This window comes from Gracilinanus agilis, chromosome 6 (genome assembly GCF_016433145.1).
Source record: "Gracilinanus agilis isolate LMUSP501 chromosome 6, AgileGrace, whole genome shotgun sequence".
In the NCBI taxonomy this organism is placed as follows: domain Eukaryota; kingdom Metazoa; phylum Chordata; class Mammalia; order Didelphimorphia; family Didelphidae; genus Gracilinanus; species Gracilinanus agilis.
In genome coordinates, this window is record NC_058135.1 from 176,603,909 (window position 1) to 176,628,647 (window position 24,739).

The following is a 24,739-nucleotide window of genomic DNA, read 5'->3' on the forward strand; positions in this document are numbered from 1 at the left end:
AACTGCTGATGTCACAAGTTTCACAGACAGCTTAGCTTAACTTGCTCTTCAGCGCTCCCTGTGGCTGATAGGGAGAAAGCACTCTGTAAATCAGATTATAAACTGTATTTCTTCACTCTAAAATAAACAGTATCTAAAAGTAACTAAATTCTTCTTAACTGCTCAAGTAAGTCAGAGAGACAGGGCAGAGCCTCTCTCTGGCAGCTTCTTCCTCCAGGAACTGGGGAGGAAAAACTCTTCAGTCAATGACACACTTAACTTCAAATAGTAAGTCTTTGCTTCTTAACTTAAATCTCTTCTTATTTCTTCTTAATTATCTTAAATGTTTCTTCTTAATCTTCAACTGCTCAGAGAGAGAGCTAAAAACCATTTCTGTTCTCACAGGCTTCCAGAGACACAGAAGCCCAGAGTTCTTTCCCAGTCTTATCCCAATCCTTAAAGGATCCACAGCAAATTATCTTTCTCCTCACTACAAGGGGATATCTCAAAAGTGCAAACACCCTTACTTCTGAGTTGAGACCCTTGCTTCTACCAAAGCTAACTAAGCTAATTAAAATCCTTATCCTAACACTTTGAAATAAAGAAAAACAATTAAGCAAGTGACTTTATCTGATGAGTTATAACAATATTCTGATCTTGCAGTATTCCTTTCTGTTATGAATAATATAATAAAGGTCTGTTTCATTATCTGTTATCTGTTGTATTTATTGCTTTTTGAATTCTCAGGATATGATCTCTTTTTGACCTTTTATAATCCTTTTATTCATACTGCATTTTATTATTTTGTTCTACTTTGTTTTTTTATCAGTTAATACAAATCTTTGTCTTAATTTGCTGAAATCTTCGTAGAGCACAGTGATATTCATTATATTTTCATACACCAGTTTGCTTAGCTTTTGCTTAGTTGATGAGTACCCACTTGGTTTCTAGTTTTTTGCTACTTCCCAAAGTGATCTAGAGAATGTTTTTATTTCATTTTTAGTTTGTAGATCTTCTTTTGACAACTGTTCATATCCTTTGACAGCTTAACTACTGGGGAACAGCTCCTGCTGCTTTCAATATTTTTTAAGAGTTTTGAATATGAAGGAGATAGATTTCTATGTCTCTTCTTTGCCCTGCCTCCCCTTTAATAGTTCACCTTTTGATAGTTAACTTTAAAACTTATATTAATATAACATTTTACATAATCTAGAAATTATACAAACCTTCCATCTGCTTCTTTAGCTTTGGCATACTGTAGATGGATCTTAGGAGAAGAAACATTAGGTAGAAGCTCACCAACCTTTGCCCTAGAGAAATGGCACAATAAAAATCTTAATTATTCATTTATTCATTCAAATTAAAATTAACTTATTACTATAAATTCTTGATTTGTTAAAAATCGCCTTGATTTTTCAAAATCTCAATTGTTAAATCATATTGTAGAGTCAATGTCTTTTTTCTTTTCTTGGTGGTAAGGTGTTGAAAGTAGAGAGAAGATAGGATATTATTTCTCTGAATATTTAATAATTTAATCCCAATTAGGACATTACCATACCAACTACCACCTTCAAAGACTCTTATTTTCAATATAAAATACTTAGTTTCAGTCTCTTTATCTGAGATAGAAAATGCAGGGGGAAAAGGTAAAGAAAAGAGCCGCCTGAGGAAAGGATTCCTGTATGAGGAAGACAGTAGGAGGACTAGATGACCTATCTCTAAGTTGCTCTCAAATTCTTTGATTCTGTAAGTCTATAGAGATATTGGTATAGTATCAGGGTTGGAAGAACAATTTGAAAATAACATGGGGAAAGGCAGAGAAGCCTACAAGTGATTATGATGGAGGAGAAGGAAGTTAAAAAAGATTTCTAAATTATATGGGGGGTTCTTACCAGTTTTTACAGCGGATATAAACAGATGCTGCTTTGTCGTAGTACTGCCCTTTTTCATACAGTTGGGCTGCTTCTGAAAATTGCTGCAATAGGATAGTATTGACAATTTGATCTTTATGAAGAGAATAACTAACTCATTTTCTTCAAATGAATATCTACATAAGGGAAAGAATACCTTCATGTTTTCCAGAATGGTGCCACAATCCCTTTTCAGGAGTCGACTTGGATGTTTAATGGCTTGGTTGACCCCTCTTCGAATATCTCCCATTCTAATAGACATTTGAGCCACTCCAGCTAGACAGGCTTCATCATGTTCTAGGTGCTGGAATTAAAAAAACACAAATACTTAAAACATTCTGTTAACAGAAAGCTATTGAAAGAAAAAAATAATAAAAATTCACCATTTCCAGGCTGGGGCAAAGATACTGCTGTATTTAATCAAATCTTTTAACAGTGCTTTAAGGAGATGTGGAAAACATCTGATTTATTGTTTTGTTTCACATCTGCCAATTGTCAGAGTATTGATTTTTTCTTTCTTTAGAAAACTGGTTAGATTTTATTTTTATAAACTTTTTTATTAGATTGTTACAGTGCCTTATTTATGATACTGGATTCTACTTTAAATATATTTATTTGCAGATATCAAGTTATATACACATATACTAAGCACCTATATACACATATGTGTATGCACACATACATTTATTTATTTGTTCATCTGTTCATTCATTCATTCATTTATTTAAGACTTGGTCTCCCTATTTTGCCCAGGCTAGAATTGAAGTGGCCACTCATGAGCCCAATCCCACTACTGATTGACATGCTCTGTCTCTTACATCAGCTGGTTTATTCTTCCTCAGGCATTCTGGGGGCGCCCCAGCCCTGGATGCTCACCATATTGTTGCTGGACTTAGGGCAGATACCCATTTGGCTTTGCCTATTGCTGCTCAAAATTCTTGACTTCAAGCAATCCATTAGTCTCAGCCTCCCTGGGAGCAAGGATTATAAGCATGTGCTACCATACCCAGCCACTTGATAAGTTAAATAAAGTTCTGGACATAAAGCACGTAGGCCATGAAAAAACATATTAATAAGAGGATAATGATTTGTCTATTGATGGACTATAAATCCAACAAGTGGCTACTAGGTAGTTATTATGTGTGCTGCACTGTGATAAAAGCTGAGGATATAAAGACTGAATGAAAAACAAATATACATAATTTGGTGAAAAGGAGGTAATAGGAAGAGCTTTCCATAGGAGAAGGAATATGAAATGAGATTTGAAGGAAGTTAAGGATTCTAAATTGAAAGGGAGAAGGGAGTGCATTACAGGTCTGGGAAAAAGCTTGTGTAAAGGCAGACAGAGAAAAGATGGAAGTCTGTGTTCTGTAAGTATGAAGTAGTCCAGTATGTGAGAATACTGATTCTATAATGAGGAGTGATGGTGCAATAAGCCTGGAAAGGTTGGCTGGTGCCAGATTATGAAGGTCTTCAAATGCCAAGCTGAAGAGTTTGCATTTTATGCTGGAGGTAATAGGGAGCCATTGAATGTTCTAGAGTATATGAGGGAGAAAAGGATGGACCTGTTCAGACCTTTGCATTAGGAAGAATACTTTGGAAACTATGTGGAGTATTTAGATTAAAGAGAGGAGAGGAAAACATTAATACAATAGGGAGCTGCTTCAATAGGTTAAGCAAGAAGTGATGAGGGCCTAAATTAGGGTGGTGACCATATGAATGGAAAGAAGAATTTATAATTCTCTGGTCTTTATTCAAGGTTACCTTATTATCCCCTGTTATTCCTTTCTCATAATGAGCCAAGGCATTTACATAATCACCCCTAAAAGAGAAATCATAGCATATTTTAGTAAAGTAAAAATATTATGTTCACATACCTTACATTAACTCCTTTATGCCCATTTCAATACATTAAGGACCTCTGATTTTGTCTCCATGGGAATTCCTTCCAACAATGCACAACAAAAACCGTTTATAAATTTGTCTTTTAGTCTTACAGAGTTGCTTGAGACTCAGGAATAATTTTGGAAACAAGCAAGTATTATTTGATTGAATACTTCTATTAACATTTGTTTGTAGAATGAAGTGTAAGTTGAATAACACACTCTGTTTTGAGAATAAAGTGGCTATTTAAGGCAGACCAGTTCATTTTCTTTCAATTCACTTTAGGTGCATTTATCAAGTGTTCCATTTGTGCCAGATGCTACAATAGATATAAATTACAGTGGGGAATATAAAATAAATAGATGACATAGTCAGCCCTCATGCTGCTCAGATTCATTAATGATGCAACTAATCAGAGGCAGGGCCAAGATGGTAGGACTCAGCAAGCATCTCCCCAAACCCCCTCCAAAGAGATCTAGAAAATGTACCAGACCAAATCCTAATGGGAAAATCCATGAATTATCATAGTGAATCACCAGCCTGGGTGAGCGGATGGAGTCTGAGCTGTACCTGAGATCTTAGAATAACACAACATCCAATATTCCAGCAATAGGATTAGCCTAGACCAATGATGGGCAAACTTTTTAAGAGGGGGCCAAAGGAAAGGAAATGCTCATCTGTCAGTCTGTTTCTAAGGCAACTCTTTCAAAGTTTCATTGTACTGTATCCTGCTCATTGTATTTGTCAGATTAGGAATAATGCCTTGCAGCTGGATAGAACATTTCAGGGGGTAGCATCTGGCCCGCAGGCCATAGTTTGCCCATCACTGGCCTAGACCAATGTGGTGAACCTTTTAGAGACTGAGTGCACAAACTGCAAATTGCATGGAGAAGGGGAGGGGAGCAGCCCTGCCCTACATCCCTCTGACTTTCTAGTAACAAACTGTGGTGAACTCTGTGCTGGGGTGATGGCAGGTGTGCCCATAGAGGGGGCTCTGAGTGCTCCCCTCGGGCATGTGTGCCATAGGCTTGCCAACATGGGCCTAGACCTTCTCCCTCGTAGTACATAGAGATTGGCCCTAATATAAAGTCCAAATTTAGGAAGCTAGCTGGAAGAATAAGCAAACAAACAGAAAAAGAATCCCACTATAAAAAGTTATTATTGACAAAGACACTCAAGACAAAAACCCATGAGCATGCATGACTCTAAAATATATACAAGCAATGATTTAAAGGAAAATACAGGTTAGCAATAAATTCAACTAGGATTTCTGGAAGAGATGAAACAAAAGTTAGTTTTTTTATGAATGAAATGAGATCACTGGAATTAAAAATTGGAAAGTGAGTGAGAACTATGGAAGAAAGAATTGTAAAGTGAATTAGCTGGTTGGCATAAGAGATACAAAATTTAGAAGGAGAAAAGGTGGATGTTTGTTGGATGTTTTTCTTGTTTAAGATTCCTACAAGTGTTACTTTAAATTGTCTTGGGGTAGAAGCATGTCTGAAGGCATGGGGGGGAACTATGCCAGTTTGGACATTTCTTCTTCTTAGCAACAATGCTGGACTAATGCTAAGCTAATAAAAATTGCTTCTGACAGACAAATACCTAAAATGAAGAGTACAATATTCTTTCTTGGACTTCCTCCAATGTTTCATTCAAATCTACCTGCTCCATTCACTGTCTTCTTCATTGTGCTTCCATTGTACTAGCTTCATAATGAACATTGCTGGTTGGTCTACCTGCTTCTTTCTCCCCACATTCCAATCCATTCTCCATTCTGTTGCCAAAGTGATTTTCCTGAAGAACAGGTCTGACCATATCATCTTCATTACTCAACAAATTTCAGTGTCTTCCTGTTACCTCCAGGATCAAACAGAATATCTTTTTGGCACTTTAAACCTTTCACAAACTGTCCCCTTTTTTATACACAATTCCCCTCTACATACTCTACAATCCATCTCAATGGCCTTCTTGTTGTTCCTCACACACAAGGTGACATCCTTTGACTTTGCCTTCTCATTTGCTGACCTCCATGCCTAATATGTTCTTCTTCCTACCTGTGTGTCACGGTTTCACTGGCTCTTTTCAAGATTCAGCTCAAATGCCACCTTCTTCAGGAAATCATTCCCATATTATCCTGCTCTCACACCTGCTTGTTGCTTCTCTCTGAAATTACCTTACATTTACACTGTATATAGCAGATATATACAATTTTTAATGTAGTATTCCCTATGATAATGTGAGATTTTTGAGGGTATGACCTATGTTTTTTACATTTTTGTATCCCCATTGACTAATAAAGTGACTGTTGGCAATGAGTAATCTGAGACTGGGATTCAAGAGTGAGATCATAGCTGGATATGTGGCTATAGGAATCATCTGTATAGAGATGATAATTAAACTCAAGGGACCTACTGTGATCATCAAGTGAGACAGTTTAGGGAGGGAGGCAGAAATAAAGAAGATGGAGGGCACAGAAATAAGAAGGGAAGAAGTGGAGGCAGTGACTGTAGAGAACTGCTTCAAGAAGTTTAGCTGAGAAAGAAAGGAAAGAGATAGGATGATAGCCAGCAGGGATGGTCAGATCAAGTAAGGGTTTTTCCAGAATGAAAGAGATAAAAGTATGCTGTAGACATTGGGAAGGAACTGGTAGATTCAGAAAGCTAAAGATTAGTGAGAGAGAGTAAAAGGACAGAAGGGATAATATTCTGGAGAATACAGAGGGAAGAGAATAAGGGGTGCATGTTTAGGAGTTTACCTTGGCAAGGAGAAAGGTTGCTTCTTGTGAGATAGAGGTAAAGGAAAAAATTTTGCTTGGCTTATTTATTTTAGGATCATGGATGATAATTTAAAATCCAAAGCTGTTTAAAATAGAACACGAATCAAACCACTATTTGTGTCAGTATTTTTACTGAATAAAGTACACATCTGGCAATAAATTATTTAGGAATATTTAAAAATGTTATTTTGAAAATATTGAAAAAAATGCTATTATTAATAATTTTGGATGGACATATAAAGCAGATAACATACATGAATTCAAGCTGAATCGCATACTCCTTTGATATGAATGGAATTTGTTCTGGGGCCAAACGTTTAGCAAGCTGTAGAGCACTGTCCCAATGTTGCAAATCTCGTCTCATCTGTTAAACAAAAGAAATACTTTAAATTTGACAAAGACAAAATTCTCATGCAAGAATCAGTTGGACCCCACAAATGCTATGTAATAAAATAGTATCTACACAATTAGGTTAAAGTCAACATTTAAATGGTAAGATGATCACAGCTAAGCTATTTGATATCACATAGGAATCTTAAAAAAATATAAAAATCACAGTGTTCGAAAAACAGAGAAATAAAACAGAAGATATTGGTCTTTTTCCTGGCCTTTAAAATCAGTTTACTGTGTCCTGTACTTAGCTACAAATCCAAGGGCATAAATGATCTCATATGAAAATATTTTTAGATCCTACATTTTATTCAAGATTTAAGAAATATTCTCTACATCACTTTTTGGAGTTCTGGCATACTCTAGGAAGAGCAAGGAAGAATAGAAAGAATATCTGGAGTTAGTTAGTGTGACTTTGAGGAATTTAATCTTTCTAAATCTCAGTTTCCTGATCTATAAAATGAAGGCGTTGAACTAGAAGACCCAACTTAAGTCTTTTGACTCTATAAGTGAATTCTTTTTTCAGATCTGGGATCTTATTACACATAGTTGGGCAGGGATGAAAGAGGATCATTTCTTTGTCATTACTCATGTGCGCTCTAGAAATTGACCTAGTTGCAAAAGCAGACATATTCTTAAAACATTGAATCCTAATTTTAATTTTGAGGTTCAGAGGGCATCTCAAAAGATGCAGCATAAAATATCAATGAATTCCTAGAAGAAAATAAACCTATCTCAAATTACTTTGAATTTCAATAGATTCATGATCTCATTGGTATGTGTACTTTATCAGTACAAAATGGTAAATTTTTATACGTTATCCTTGAACTCATATTAATTTTAAAATATATGTATAAATCGGGGGCAGCTCGGTGGCTCAGTGAATTGAGAGCCAGGCCTGAGGAGAGGAGGTCCTGGGTTGAAATTTGGCCTCAGACACTTCCTAGCTGTGTGACCCTGGGCAAGTCACTTAATTTTCACTGCCTAGCTCTGACTGCTCTTCTGTCTTGGAACCAATACACAGTAGTGATTCTAAGATGGAAGGTAAGGTTTTTTTTTTTTCTTTTAAGTATATATAATTTTCAGTCATTTTTCAGTTATGTACAATTCTTCATAACCTCATTTGGGATATTCTTGGCACAGATACTGGAGTAGTCTATCGTTTCCTTCTTTAGCTCATTTTACAGATGAGGAAACTGAGACAAACAGAGTTAAATGACTTCCCTAAAGCCACACAGTTATTAAGTGTCTGGTGCCAGATAGATTTGAACTCAGGAAGAAAGTCTTCCTGACTCTAGGTCTGGCACTCTTATCCACTCTGCCATTTAGCTGCCTATATATAATATAAATGTGTTAATATGTGTACATTTTTTCTAAAATAAAATTAATCTCAAAAAAAGATAAAATGTATAGGGGTGGCAATCTGTGTCAGTGAAAGGAATTTCTATCATATACAAATGTGCATATACATCCAGAAATCATATCTCTCTCTCTCTGTCTCTGTCTCTCTCTGTCTCTCTGTCTCTCTGTCTCTGTCTCTGTCTCTGTCTCTGTCTCTCTCTCTCTCTCTCTCTCTCTCTCTCTCTCTCTCTCCCCCTCCTTCCCCCCTCAACTAGGAGGAAAGGGAGGGAAATGAAGCTTCAAATCAACAGGGTATTGAAATACCAAATATATAATCAATATTGCTTTATATCTTTCAAACCTTTTCACATAGATTATGTTAGATACATATACTGTGCAGGATTTATGGGGCAAAATGAATAAGAGTTACATTGGATGAGAAGCCACGGAAGGGTAACAACTGTATGGGTGGATAATAAAGCCATAGTGATGACATTAGATTCAACAAAGAAATATCAAAATATTAGCTAAGAATCAATTTTGCCGTAAGGTTTTAAAAACATAAATTATTTTAAACAAACAAAAACAGAGTTAATACAAGAATTTAGGCAGTTCAGTACGTACCTCCAATGCAGCAGTGGGATAAATAGATGACAAATAAAGATCCTGAGCCAAACTGAAATCATTTGTAAACATGGCAAGATGTCCTGCTAAAAGATTGTGATCTTCTATTCCCTGAAAATAGAAGCATTTTTGAATTATAAATGATAAATATTGCATGTATGTAATTTTCTATGAGGCTATGCTGGGATGGCTGCAGTGGTTCTAGGAATTCATGAACACAGAAATTAGGGAAACCTTTGGCAAAGGGATGAGATTTACATTTCCTTGAAAATATTTAGATATGAAGAATGAGTCAGAGCATCACAACTTGGTATGTAAAAGTCTTATCTTCATTTGCTGCTAATCTAACCTTAAGATCAAAATTGTCTTGATATTTTGGGAAAATACGATTGCAATCTCTGGTATTAGATTACTTATTGGCACTAACACAAAGCCCTGAAGGTCAGACCATTATCATGTTATTTGTTTTAGAATCTTGCCCAGATAATTAGATTTGGTTTATTTTAGATTAAACCATTCCATAGCTAAAATCTCTAATGAAATTGATGAAGCTTCATATCAGGCTGTATTTGGGAAGGAGAGGGAAAGTACTCTTAATTTAGAGGTGACTGTGATTTGCTAAGTTACTACATGACCGCCCTGACAAATTTCCATGTTGCCCCCTCACTATTATTTTCTTTTTAAAGAATTTTTCTTTTGTTATCAGTTTCATAGATCCATAGTTATGGATCTATGAGAGTCTTTAAAGGTCACTGAGTCCATTTACTTGGCAAGAATGCTTTATATACTAACCCTAAAGATTAGTCACTTAGGCCTCTCTGGCTTTCACATCACCAGTGATAAGGAATTCCCTACTTCATTATACCAAACATTTAATTTTCAGAGTCCTATTTGTTAAGAAATTCATTCTTTTATCGAGTTGAAATTTCAGTCCAAGTAATTTCCACTCGTTATTCCCAGTTAATAGCCAACTAATAATCCTTCCATAAAATATATGAACATTTGAAGTTAGTTATCACTTCTCTTTATCGTTTCTTCTCCACTTTAAACATTTCTGGTTTTTGGTTGTTCTTCAGGACACACTCCAGTTTCTGTATAACTTAAACTATGGTACTTAGGATTTAGTATGATACAATTCATGTAACATCTAACCAGTTCAAACTAGAGAGGAATGTTAGATTCCCTTGACATAATATTTCCATTTATGTGGCTATGATTGCAATATTTATTTTTTCTGACTGAATTTTTACTTAAACATAATATTACTGAAGTGAGTATGATTTACACTAACATTTTGGATAGTTATAACATACTCTAGTGTAATAGGGAATTAGGCTTTAAAAGCAGATTTAGAGAGTTAGCTAGGCAGGCTGGCAGGAGTTAAAATTACAACCTGGAACACAGCAAGAGACTGAACACAGAGGACTCTCTTGAAGGGCAGTTGGATTTTGAAGGAGTTGGAGAAGTCATAAGCACTTTCCTGAGAGCCTGTGGATTTGGAGTATCTTGGTGCCTTGAGCAACATCTGCAACATCTCAACTAGCAAGATCTAGAAGTGCAGGTTGAGAATAGCTGTCTTGTTTGGTGGACAAGCAAGATCAATCTCCCTGACTTTTGGCTGGCTCTAGGCCTAACTGGTACATTTGAGCTACTGATCAAGAACATCTGCGTGAGATCCCATTATTCCCTTGTGTCCTGGCTGCTTGCCATAGTGTTAGTGTAGGGATTACCCAGATCTTTAACCTTGAATTGATCCCATAGGTGTTATGTGTAGTGTAGTTTGTCTATAGTTATTTAGGGTAGTGTGACCTCTCCCCACATCTTTTACTCTTAAATTAGCTATTAAACTGTGTTTTTATAACTTCCTCCTGTTTCATTCCACAACCCAAAGGGCTCATTGTCATTTAATAGGAAAACCCTAGCTGAGTTGGTCTGAATTGACAGTTGCTTCCCAACTGTTACCATCAATTCCCAAATCCTGTATTTGTGTGTTTGGTGAGATTTCTAGTGTGTTACTGTGTGTCAAGCAATCACCCTTCACTCCTCCTTCATCCTTTTCCCCTCTAGAAACCCCTGTGTGTTTACTTGCTCACTTCACTAGTCACATAGTTTGTAGTCATGGGATTGCTCAGTCTATTTCATGGGAACTGCTAATACATTATATATTTTATACCTGTTAAAATTTATCTTGTTTGAATTGGGGAATCAGTTCAGAAAGTCAAACAGGAATGACTATATCTAAATACATATCTAGACTTGAAAATGATTAAACAGGTTTCTGGGTTTTTTAAATTCAAGAGTTAAAGAATTTAAAAAACGAATCTGTGCAAATTAAATAATCCAAATGTGAAATGGTACAATAATATGATGAAAATTGAGCTATTAAATAAAAACACATATCTTTTGAGGGAACACAACAAAAAGAGAATATTATTTTTTCTATCCAAATACGTAGTAATAGAAAAAGGAAATACCTAAAATATGTGTTTAAATTATTTTGGCAATTTCACTGAAATCCTGAACTATCTTTTATATTTTACCTTTATTTTTTCTAGAGACATCACCATTCCAACATTTCCAATTGTACGGTAAACTCGGATTGCAAACTCCACCTCCATGTGATGTAGGCAGGCTCTAGCAAGTTCATTCCAAGTATCTTGATCATTGAGGATTTTGCACAATTCCCAGGCATCAGAAAACCTATAATACAAAGATAAACTGACTTAAAATTATGCCACAGATCAGAAGTTCTTAACTCAGGATTGATGGACACACAAGTTCTTTATGGATAGATTCCAGTAAGTCCTAATGAATGGAAAAAAAAATTACATCTTTATTTTCGCTAACTTCTAATTGAAATTTAGTATTTCCTTAAATTATGGACATAGTCAATAAACATTATTTTTAGGAATAAATGTTTCACCAAACTATCAAAGAGGTTATAAAAAAATTAGAAGCCCCTACCCAAATATGATAAAAATGCCTTCTAAATAGAAATTAATTTCCCCCCCAAGTTTTTCTTAATCTGTGATTTTCTTTTTAGAGCTTGCTCTGGTAATATAAACCATTTTCCTTTTAAAATAATATTTCTCTAAATCTTCACATCCTTCTTTATGATCATGTTTTCCTCTGGGAAAAATCTATTGCTTTATGAGATAATATATTCATATCCTTAACAGTTTATCCTATTTTCCATTTTTAATCTAAATTTTTAATTTAATCTGCCTTTCAGAGACAGGTAAATAGCCATTCTGAGAAAATGATCACTATGCCTAATTAACTATATTAATTTGATACCTAATTAGACAGATCAATTAATATTGATCAATACATATTATAATAAAAATTAATGAAACTGATCAAATTTCTGTATAACAAAATTGAAGAATTATCTAAATTTTTTCTCATATTAGAATTTTGCTATATCAAATACAATTATACAATAAGTTTTTCATTAGATTGAGCTGAGCTATTTATATTAAAATTTCATATTAAAACTTAAATATTTTTATCTTAGAAATTATATATATCAACTAGAATGGAATTTGATCTATATTGCTGCAAAAGAAAATGAAAAGTTCAAAAATTGTGTGTGCATATACATTTATCTATTTAAAATCCTACCTTTTTAGCATTAAAGCCAGCGTCAGCATTTGTTTCAGCTCATTAGGCTCAGGGTCTTTTAAATTGCCAAGGAAGTTATGGGTGTTAAGGTAGATATTGTTGGTTTTTCCACTCTGTGTCTGGCATGTTAATTCTCCATTATATAACAGCAATGGTTTATGAGAAAATGGAATTTTGGTACCACCTGCCAAAATTACCTTGGAACCTGGATTATAGAAACATTTTTTTAAAAAAAAAGATTTTTTTCTTATTTTTAACATTTTTAGACACATCTGGCAAAGCTGATGGCAAATATGAGTATAAATAGTACAAAGATTATTCTGGTTTAATTTAGTCACCAAAAGAAATCCTATTAACAAATCCATCAAAAGATAATTAGGTGGGCAGCTGGGTAGCTCAGTGGAGTGAGAGTCAGGCCTAGAGACAGGAGGTCCTAGGTTCAAACCTGGCCTCAGCCACTTCCCAGCTGTGTGACCCTGGGCAAGTCACTTGACCCCCATTGCCCACCCTTACCAATTTTCCACCTATGAGACAATACACCGAAGTACAAGGGTTTAAAAAAAAAAAAGATAATTAGGTACCTTGTATAGTATCCTTATGAAAGACAAATGTATACACCTTGTCATCATCATAGGCAATAAATACGCCTTTATCCAATGGCCAGTTTTCCCAAAGAACACTTTTAATAGTTGGTGAGAAATTTGGAATTTCATAGATGATATCATTAACCTACAAAAAAAGCTTTATTGAATTACCTCATATACTTAAATTATCATTAAGCTTGGCAGAAGGGTTTTTGCAATTCTATCCCAATGCTGTTCCCCTAAACTCACATTCAACTTAAAACCAGGGAAATAGAGGAAAAGTTTCTTTTCACATGCTTATTTGACATCTATCTGCTGGAATGTAGTATATGAAAATATTTATTGAGATAAAATCCAATAATTCTAGGAAACTTGGGGAAAATAGTATGAAATTTATACCATTGAAGCTTCATACTAAAAATAATAGCTTCTAAGGCAAGAATGACAATTTTGGATCTTAAAAATTTTCAAAATGTTAATGCTCTGCTTAGAAAATAAATAAAAATAAATTGATGTGAATTAATTTGGTTTAAATGTTTGGCATGTTTGTTTCAAAATCTGTTTGATAATGCATTCTAATAAATATGTAGAATATTCTTGAATGGAAATAAGACTTAAAAAGGAAATTGACATAATGCCTAATGGTTCAGAAGGGACAGTGGATTTTGCCCAATCTGAGTGTAGCATGTGTGCAGAAACTTCTTCCTCTGGCTCTTTCCCTTGTGGGTATCACCTTCCAAATAAGTTTTAAATATAATAAAATTTGCAGAGAGGCACACTAGAGGTTACTCTGCTGGCAGAAGAATTAATAAAAGCAATGGAATGGCTGCTCTGACAACTGATATTCCCAGGAGTGCAGAGGAGAGAAGAGTTCTTCCTCATCAGAGAAAGCCATCATCAAACCTACTTCCTACATGCACAATGGGTAGAAGCAGAATAAATGAATCCATATTTGAAAGAATACAGGAAAGTAAACAGAATGATTGCACACAGTAGTGGTCTGAAGAGTTATAAATTATCATGCATGTAACAGAAACCATTTCCTTTAAGTAGGTTACATGGGCAACAAACTAAAGACTGAGCATACATGAATAGTTTAATGTAATAAAAATAAAATTTATGACAAATTTAATGTGATATACTTAATATATGTATAATGGTTATATGTACTACATGGTAATTAAGCACAAATGGTAAGCAGTTCAATAAGTGACCATAATTATAATTACTTTTATGCAGTTCAATCAAACAGTTGAGAAAGTAGTTCAATAGAGAACATAAAGCATTGAACAGAGAGTCAGAGGATCTGCGTATTGATCTAGATTCTACCATTAACTCTCTGTTTGGCCTTGGACAACTTATTTCCCTTTTTAGAATCTGTTTCCCTTATCTGTGAAAAGAAATTTGCCTATATGATCTCTTAGGACTGACCCTTCCAGCACTTCTGTTATATTATGCTACCTTAAGATTTCTGGAGTCAGGTAGGAGGGGAAATGGGTGGATTATGAAACTGTTCTGTTGCCTTTCTGAAGCCATCTGGATCCACAATCTACACAGACAGGAACACTTCTCTGGCTGGGCTGCTTTCTCATCACACCTACTAGGGAGCCAGGATAGGTGTAAGGAGGCCTCAGTGAGGCTCAGTGGAAACACAAAGCACTGAGAATCAGAGGACTGGAGCTTGATTCCTAGCTCACTGCAGTGTCAGACCTGTATATCCTGAGAAAGTCACTCCCACGGCTCTTGGTTTTAGTGTCTCATCTGTTGAATGAAGAGGTTTGTCTGGATGATCTCTAAAGTCTTTTCTGGCTCTACGTCTGTGATCCTATGATGCTTCTCTGTGTCATGGAAACTTTTTCCTTTTCTCTAGGTTTGAAGACCAGAACTGTGGCAGCTTGGATAGCCTCCTCCCAGGAGGTTAGAATGGAAACAGCAGCAGCTGACTCTTTTTTGACTACTTTCCTCAACAAGGGAGGGAGTTCAGTCTCACAAAATCCTCTTCCCTTTCTCCTTTTAACAAATGAATCATACAAATAAAGAAATCTGCAGAGGGGCTCAGGGTGACTAGTGGATCTTCCTAAATTCCCCATAGGAAGCCACTGCAGCTACCTGAATAGAGAAGTCACCAGGTCAGATCTGTGCTTAAGGAAAATTACTCTGCCATCAGTATGTAGGATAGATTGGAATGGTGAGAAACATAAGGCAGGAAGGCTATTTAGGAGGCTAAGGTGTTATCAATATGAGTAGAGGCTAAAACCACAAGATTTCCCAACTGATTGGATATATGGAGTGAGAGAGACTAAAAGGTAAGGATAATGCTGAAGTTATGAATTTGGTAGGATACTGAGGTGGTGGTGAGTTCAGTTTGGATAAGCTGAGCTTAAGATGTCTCTTGGACATCTAGTTTGAAATGTCTAATAGGCAAATGGTGACAGAGGACTAAAGCTCAGGAAACGGACTAAGTTGGATGGATAGATCAGTGCATCATCTACATGAAGATAGTAAGCTGGGAGCTGATAAGTTTACTGAGAGTGAGCAGTGTAAGAATGAGATTTATATAGAGTTAGATTTTAGTAGGAGTAAGTTTAAGAAAATTGGAAATTGTCTACAAAAGACCTGAGTTTAAGCTTTGGCTGAAAGAACCCCGAAGTGTTCTGGAATGCAGTGAACTGAGGAGGAAGGAGTTTGAAGGTACAATTGCATCTTCCTATCCTGAGCTGGGGAGGAAGGAGCTGTTTCTTGAGGTTTCTCTATCTCAACCTGTTTTATGGAAGAAGGGAAACCTTCAAACCATCTTTGAGTTTCCTGTTCAACTGGAGAACAATTTGAAAAAGATTGGATTATCCCTGCTGCATATAACAACTTGCCTGAAGGTTTTTCCTTGAGGTCTTGTCAGTTGGCTTTGAGGGTTTTCCTCAGGATCAGACCCAGCTGGGTGGACTCAGCCATCTTGGGTCCACCCTCAGCAGATTTTGGAGACAACTTCCAGGAGAAATATCTGATCAGAGTCTGACAGGTAGTTAGCTTTTTGGGGCACATCTAGCTAGAAACAGGGAACTGGTAGTGTAGCTTGGAAGAACAGAAGAATTCATCATGAGATGAATTTATATGGTGGGATTTGAGTTAAGAAATTAAAGTAAGGGAAACCTTTTGGTTTAATCCTCATATCCTAACCTTGATCTAAAATAAAAAGAGCTACTGTTTTTCCTATAAAATAGTCTCAACTACTTTTGTGCATACTGGCCCAATGAGAGAAAGTACACTTTGGCTTTCTTTCACAAAGAGGAGCTAGGACACCCACAGACAACAGTTGGGTATCTAGACAGTTCCCTAGTGTGTATAACACCATCTATCCACATTAGTCCTTTAATTAGGATCCTTTTTTTTTTCAGCAGGTAGAGGAAAAAGAAGACCTAGGACAGAACCTTAGGACACACCTATATTTATGGGGTGTGATATGGATGATGAGTTGGAAAGGGACATTAAGGAGGTAAGTCATGCAGGAGAAGTGCCACAAAAACCAACAAAAGAGAGTATGGGGGGGAAGATATAGTCAACAGATGTCAAGTGCAGCAAACAGGGATGAGGACCAAGAAGGGGCAATCAGTTTGCCAATTAAGAGAACCCTGGTAACTCTAGAGAGATCAGTTTCAGCTGAGGGGTGGGGGATCAACTTGCAAAGGGGAGGGGAGAGGAGAGGAGAGGTAAGGTAGAGACAGAATGTTGATTGCTTTTTCAAGGTTGAGAAAAAAGCTATACTAACTTGTGGCAATGATGGAGTCTAATGAAGGGTTTTTTTTTTGTTGTTGTTTTTGTTTTTTAAGATAAGGAGACCTAGGCATGATTAAAGCAGTAGGGAAGGGTCCAGTAGATAGGAAGGAGTTGAAGGAGAGAGAGATGAAAGAGAGAAAATGACTGAGGATGTAATCTTGTTGGAGAATACAGGCAGATATGTAATCATGTCCACATATGAAGGGGCTGTTCTTGGAAAAAAGAAGGGTCACCTCTTCCAGAGATGAGGGAAAATAGGATAGAGTGAAAAATTATGTGAAAGGGTTTTGAGATGAAGAGAATGGGGGAAGAATGAGTTCAATGTGAATGGCTTCAGGTTTCTTAGTATAATGAGAGGCAAGGTCCTCATTTGAAAAGGGAGAGTGGTCATGAGAGGTTTGGAGTAGCTTTTGTGGGAAATAAAATAGATAATGAAATTGGGATTTGTCTAAGTCACATGGGTAATAAATGACAGAGGAGGGACAGAGGAGTAGGTAAGACAATTGGCTGCCTCATGTACAATGAGTGGAATTCTTTTAAGAAATGCCCATTTTAAAAAATTGAATTGATACTAAGGCAGAAGAGGGGTAAGGGCTAAGCAGATGAAGTTAAGTGATTTACCCCTGGGGCACACAGCTAGGAAGTATCTGAGGCCAGATTTGAGTCCAGTTCCTCCAAACTTCAGGCTTGGCACAGTATTCATTGTGCTACCTAGTTGTTCCTAAATGTCCCTCTTTTTAATGTCAGGAAATCCTGTTATTTATGGAATATAGGTATTTATTTTGTGATAAATTAAGTCCTATTTTGCAGTGAAGCATCTGATGGTCATTAATACTTAGGATATGATTTGCAATTATAGGGACAATTTTCAAAACAGGCCTCCAGGGCACGAATATTTTGTTTTGGCTTTGAGTAGAACCAGAATGCATTCTAAGTTCAATACTTTTTCCCTACAAGTTGTACTTGGGGCAGTCGGGAAGCCTGATGAAAAGGCAGGCCTAAGTGGGATACTCCAATGGTTTCTTTGCATAGGAAGTGTAAAAAAGGAATTCTTTATTCCTTTTTTAATTTAATGAGGGACCTGGAGGTCTTCTTACTATAGAGATGTGTAGGGATTAACCAGACCACAGTGACAGGAAGGAGAAACCACAGAGACAAGAAGTGAGGTAGAAAAGGTTATAAAAAGGGGCAAGCATCGGTTGGTGTGTCAGTTGCTGACAGTTAGGGCTGACAGTTGTGGGGAAGTTAGTGGCTGGGTGAGAGTTGGTGTTTGGCATTTGGTTGCTGGAATATAGAGGCGGGCCTGAGCTTACTGAGAGGCTTTTGGGTTTGAGGTTTTTGGCTTTGGGCTGTTAGGTTTTTTCCTTTCTTGAACTTTTTGGAAGGTGGCTGGTCTTTGTCAACAGACCTAATTGAAGTTGGATTAAACACTGATTGTATTGATTTTGATTGAGCTGGTTTGGGTTGGAACTTTGGGGGGGGGTGTTGTTATTAGCGGTAGTTATAGGCAGTTATAGATAGATATAGGCAGTTTTAGGTAGTAATTATGGGTAGTTAATAGACATTAGGAAATTTTCTTTCTCTACCTCTTTCCTATATTTCTCTTCTTTACTATATTCATTTTACTATATTTTTTTTACTATCTCTATTTTAATTAAACTAAATTGTTAAATTGTTAAAAGCCGTCCTCTTATTTTGTCAAAACTCCTAATTTAGCCTGTAAGTAGGAGGTGTATAATTAGAATCTGCTCCCCAGGATTCCAATTCCAGGCATCCCACTTTTGTTCTCATGTTAAGTCCTTAGGTTTTGGAGATAAAGTTTGTGTGTGACTCCACCTCTCTCTTCTCCCGCTAACGCAGTCAGGAAAACTTCTCTTTACTCAGGCTTTTACTTTTGTCTTTTTATTTCCTCTACTTCAAGTGATTATTAATAAATCTTATAAAATATAATACTTGGAGTTATTGGATATTGATTTTAATCTTACAGGGGTATTATGAAAGCACTCAATTTCTGAGGAACAGGGAGAATAACCAAAGAAGAAGAGAGTTCCAGGTACAGGAAGGGGATTGGAATCCATTCAAGGCTTCCATTCAATTCTTGTTAAGTTTTTTCCCTCCTCACATACCATGCCTCATCCTGGGGAGCCATGGCAAAGGTCAGCTAACTGCTATGAGTTTTCTTTGCTGTGAAGTACAATGAAGCCTGGGGCAATTTTCTCAGGACTGCTGCCCAGCCAACAGAAAGTTTAGGGAGAATTTGTGCCTTTTGATCCTTAGTAGGAACTCAGAGCAGGAGCAATGTGTTTAAGTACTTGAATATCCAAAATAATAAAAAATTATGTGTACTATACAATGCAATCACTTTAAATACTTCAAATATCTGTGATTCTTATCTGCATGAACTTGTCCACAAACCAAGCATATTAAAACTTCCATAATAGATGTAAATTAACTATGGCTGAACAAATTCATTTTCTGGTGGCAAATCTTATGCTATGAATGTAATACACATAGTTTAAAAACCAAATATTAAAAGGCATTTAAAAAAATCTTTTAAAATAACAAAAAAACCTAAACATATGAAAAAAATGACTAATAATATCAGGCAGTTAAAAAGTCTGGCACAGACAGTAAGTGTTTATTTTTCATTAACAAAATTTAAAAATAAAAAACCTATGAAAAATTATAAATCATGTTTTTTGAAGTATGAAAATAACATACAATACGAAACCATTATGATAGTTCAACTATAAACATAATAGTGTCTTAAAATTCCAAAACCCTTGAATTATTTTATAAGGAAACTATATATTCATTTTTTCTTTATTAAAATTTAAAAACTTAAGGGAAAAGCATGTTTGAAATTATTTTCTAAACTTACAGGACAGTAGACAAATCCTTCACTTTTTTCATCGATGAAAACTAATTTGGTCCCATTTGGATCAGGAAAAATTTTTTTCACACTGACAGGATGTCGATACTCATTCACATATTGCCAATCTTCAATAAAGAAATACCTAATAACACCAGTCTAAAAAAAATTACAGCCATGAAAATGTTATGAGACATTTTCTATTTTTAAAGCAAATATTTTATATTTTTAAAGAAGTATTTAATTCAAAATGGATGTTAGTCACTTATGGTAAAAATAACAAGTAGATCCTGTTATAGTAGAAATTACAGAAATATAAATGAATTTAAGTATAGTTAAAAGTTGGTTTGAAGAGGCTAGCATAACCAAATGCTAGGAACTCTGAGACAGGAGATTCTGGAATGTGGGAGGAGAGATTTTGAAGGAGCAACTACCAATGGTGCTCTTCCTGTCTTGGAGCTGAGAGAGGAAGGAGCTTATCTCTGCTGATCCTGTTTCCACTAGCCTGTGAATGAGAGAAGGGAAACCTTTTGATTTCTCTGGGAGTACCTTTCCTCAACAGAAAAAGATCCTGAAAAAGATCATACAGACTCAACTCTGACTAAAAACATTGTGGTCCAGAGGCAGTTGTTGGCCAGAGGGCTGAAGGTCAACTTCAGACCTGGACCAGCTGGGTTGAACTTCAACATCTAGAGTTCATTATTTTCATCCTGAAACCTGTCACATCCTGATAAACCAACCAGGGAGGATTTATCAGAAGCAGGAAGGGTTTGTAGGGAGCCTCAAGAAACAGAAGCGTTCAACTTGGGGTGGACTTAGAGGGAAGTGGGAAATGAGAGAATTAGTAATTAGGGCGTCCTCAATCCTCAATCCTCCCTCCCTGTCTCTTTATTTACCAATAAACCTGATAGTTTTTACAACAATTGCTTGGAAGACTTCGTTGTGGCTGGTCCAGTGTAGTAAGGCAAATACTACTTTACTGCACTAAAAGGGGACTGAGGTATCATCCACACATCTCAGTGTACCCCACTAGTTCAATCCACTATTTCAATCCAGATCCTATGTTAACTTTGAATATTTTGTGATTCAATACTTTGCTAATTCTAATATTCTTAAATATATTTTTGGCATTATCACATTTTAAGTCTTCTACTCAGAGGAAACAGTCATTTGAAATTGATTTTTATATCAGTGATATTAGGTACATACTTTTAGACCCTAATTGCTAAATACTTTTAGCAAGATTTTCAAATATGAAACAAGCAGAAAAATATTGGGGGTTATAAGATTTAGACAACTCTGGGATTACCACAAATAATGATTCATTAACAAACCATAGCTGCTACCTTTGTTTTCAAAGTTCAGCCAAACACCATTAATTTATGTGACAAGTAGAGGAGGAATCCTAATGTAATTGCTAATAATAATATAGGTGACCTATCTTCTTATAAGTTTCTCTAGTCAGAGTAGTTCTTAGCATCAAATAGAGATAAAAATGTGAAAATGCTTTGAAAAAGGAAAGGTGCTTTAGATAAATAAGGTATTATGACTGTGGGGCTCACACTGTTCTTCATACAAAAAAAGGTATGACTAACACCAAAAAGATCCAGGATGAAAGCATTCTTAAAATATAGTAAAAAATTGGAACAAAAGAAAGTTACCAATTAGGAAGGAAATTCTGTAAGGGGAAAATGTTTAAAACTATTTTTCTGCTATTTTTCCAAAGAAAGAAATTCTTATGACTTAATACTGAACTTAAATTCTCTTGTATTTATGGCATTTTGACACTTTTCTAATCTTTTTGAATATTACATTTTCTAATCTTTCCCAAGAAAAAATTAAAAACTAATGCATTTTATTAATTATTTTGATTACTACAGATTTTCTTAAATAATTAAGATCAAGAGAATGTCATAACAAAGTGATCCTTTACATTTTATTCATTTTCCAATTTGTTTTCACTTTTATCTATTTAGTAAAGTCTATATCAATGTCAGATATGCAGAAATTATGTTCGCATGCTGTAAGGAAGCTATAAAAAAAGTTAAATTGTTTAAACACATTAAGAACATTATCTCCATATTTATATTTGACCTTAAGTTCATAAGTTCAATGCCAAAATAGGCAGGGTGCAATGTGATATCATATGATCAAGAGATAATACAATACTTCAATTAGCTAGAATAAGCAATTTTCTACATATTACAACCAAAAGAAATAAAAAGAAAATAAAAATACATACATCTGTGCCATAAATCAGGAAATCTCCAGTTAAAGCATGGCATAAAATTCGGCATTTGTCATCTACCTCTGGAAAAAGTCGGGTCTCCCGCTCTTCTTCAGCATCCAAAATTTCACTTTCTATCTAAAATGTTAATAACAGCAATTTATGTTATCAGTTTATGGGTTAGGTACTTGGTTTTTTTCTTCTATCTCCCCACAAAGGTCATCTATCTACTTAGCTAATAGCTCCCAGATCCAACTAAGTTGTCTAAAGAGATTGATATGGATGAATAAGGAGATTGCTAACTTATTTAGATTCCAAAAAGCATGTACAGAACATGGAATCAAAGATAAGAAATGGTGGATGAATAAGCATAGTAAAGCATAGCATAGCACAGTCCTATATAAACAGGGTCAGAAGCACTACGTAAGGATGGAATTTTGAGGAGAGGAGGTGGAACCAAAGGAGGAGAAGACAGTTGTTGGCAGTTGGAACCAGCAGGGGATTCTGGAATTTCTCCCAGGAGGAGGAAGAATGGTCTTCAGGTTTGGGGGCTGGGAGCTTCTCTACAACTCATAATATTTGAGGGTTTCCTTGAGGCGCATGGTGTAGTTAAATAACTTGACTAGGGATTAAACAGCTTACATCTGTCAGAGGATGGTTCTGAATCTATGTCCTCCTAGTTCTAGGACTAGTCTTCTTACCTTTAGGCGAGGCTGCCTCTTGTATTTTACATTAATGGTATTAGGGCACTATGGGAGCTTATTGTGCATCCTTGGGCAAGCCATTTGTTTCATTTTCAGCTTCCTTATATATAAGATTAGAAAGTTGGATCTTTAAGGTCCCTTCAAGCTCTAAAACTATTCTTTACTATTAGGCCTTAGTCTACTCATCTTCTACTTCTACTTATCTTAACTCTGTAGGTCTTTGGATTCTCAAAACAAGACTCACCATATGTAACTGTATTTTGCCTTCAAAAAGTACAGCAGCATAGTCAGAGTGGAGGCACATACTAGCTACTGTTCCCAGATATTCAACATCTTTCAATTTTTTCACAACTATAGAAAATAAGAAAACATTGAAATACAGATGATATATGTAATACAAGTTTTGCAAAAAAAATTTAATTGAATTAATGTAAGGGAAGTAACAATTAAAATGTAAAATGTAATGATCAATGTTTCAAAACTCTTTTAAACCTCTAACTTATCTTTTAGTTATTTTTCCTAGTGAATATCTTAGTGAAAACTTAATGCCATTTCCTACTTGAATAGAATTACTCTGTTATGCTCTATGATTGGCTGTGTAATGAGGAGATTAAACAGTAGCACCTAGGTTATAAGGCTGTGTCTAAAGACCTGAGGGTTCCATAGTGGAATGAAGCTAGGACTTTGAAAGAAGGAGTGGCAGTTTGACCAAGCTGGAGAAAAGGAGGTGTGTTGGCTGTGGGGTCCAGGTTTTGCCATATACCCAAGGAGCTGTCAGTGTGGGATACTACTGAGAGAAGATTTTTCAAGGAAAACATCATGACCTAGGTTGAGGACAGGACTGCGTGTATCTGTTGGTGGACAACAGGTCAATCTACCTTACTCCTTGGAGTCTGTTTTGGATTAACTGGCTGCTTTTGAACTTGCCCTGTAACATCTTTGATCAGCTTGGAGAATCTCTGAACCTGTACTGTGAGAACCTTTCTTCAGCCCCTCCTAGTTTAGTTAGAGACCAGCTTAGTTAGATATCTAGTTAGTTAAACCATTAGGCGATTCTTTGGAATAGAAATACACCTCTTCCTACTTCCCTCAGTCATTACCATTAAACACAATTTTTTTAGCACTTCCTGTCTCTTCTTAGCTATGAGAACGCTCTACACTGGTTTTTTCCTGGTTGGCAGTTTATCAGTTACAAGCCAACTGACATTCCTGAAACTCACATCCCCATTTAGTTTACCTGTGTTCCTATCTGTCCTTCCCTTGGGAAGAGTGAGTGTATCCTTAGTTTATTATTAATTCCCCATTCCAAGTATCACCTTTTTCAACTGATAACATATAATCTTCATTGAGGAAGTATGTGAATGAATAGAATGTCATTTTTTCCCTGATATCAAGTCCCAACATTTGAAGAAAAAAATATCAAAAGTACAGAGGCAAAAAAACCCCTTAAAACTGTCTCATGTTATATAAGGTTATATTACCATAGGTATTGATTAGAATTTGTGGTATTTGCCAGTAGTTATTAGTGGCTGTGGGCAAGATCTTGAATTGAGTTAGATCTTTGGTGTGGCAATTGAAGGAAATGGCTGCGCTTGAATTCTGAGTAATCTACCAGATTTATATTAAAAAAACTATTTATTTGTATTTAAAACTTAGTAAAAAGGTAAAGTAAAAGGAAGGTAAATGATGAAAGAAAATATTCCCTAAAGCTAATAAGTTTTCTATATAAGCCAACCCACCAACTGTCCTGCAAAGGATGCCTTCTTTGTCTACCAAGGAAGACATTACACTTACTCCACTTACTAAATTTGGTAATCTAGCTTACTAACCTATTTCCAAAAACAAAATTATTAACTAAAGTTATAGATATTTGCCACTTTCCTTCTTTCAGCCAAAGATTTCACTGTGTCTGAGCGACAAGATGTTTTCTCAGTAACTGCCCTCTGGCGCCACCAGATGGATTCTGCAGAACTGCTCAGTAACATCCTGCTTTTTTTTTTTTTTTAATCAGACTCCTTTTCCAACTTCTTCAAGCAAGATGTAAAACTTT

General features: G+C 35.7%; 1 protein-coding gene across 1 annotated transcript in view; it reads right to left on the reverse strand.

Annotated features, from left to right (window-relative positions):
• WDR19 (WD repeat domain 19) overlaps positions 1–24,739 on the reverse strand; it is a 97,383-nt gene that overhangs the window by 30,766 nt on the left and 41,878 nt on the right. The window contains exons 13-24 of the mRNA XM_044680079.1: positions 22,934–23,040; positions 22,001–22,123; positions 19,768–19,917; positions 13,113–13,260; positions 12,532–12,736; positions 11,448–11,607; positions 8,908–9,018; positions 6,807–6,916; positions 3,654–3,711; positions 2,047–2,193; positions 1,872–1,954; positions 1,206–1,289 (exon numbers count right to left, since the gene is read on the reverse strand). Of these exons, the coding sequence (XP_044536014.1) occupies positions 1,206–1,289; positions 1,872–1,954; positions 2,047–2,193; positions 3,654–3,711; positions 6,807–6,916; positions 8,908–9,018; positions 11,448–11,607; positions 12,532–12,736; positions 13,113–13,260; positions 19,768–19,917; positions 22,001–22,123; positions 22,934–23,040 (1,486 nt within the window). The remainder of the gene's footprint in view (positions 1–1,205; positions 1,290–1,871; positions 1,955–2,046; positions 2,194–3,653; positions 3,712–6,806; positions 6,917–8,907; positions 9,019–11,447; positions 11,608–12,531; positions 12,737–13,112; positions 13,261–19,767; positions 19,918–22,000; positions 22,124–22,933; positions 23,041–24,739) is intronic.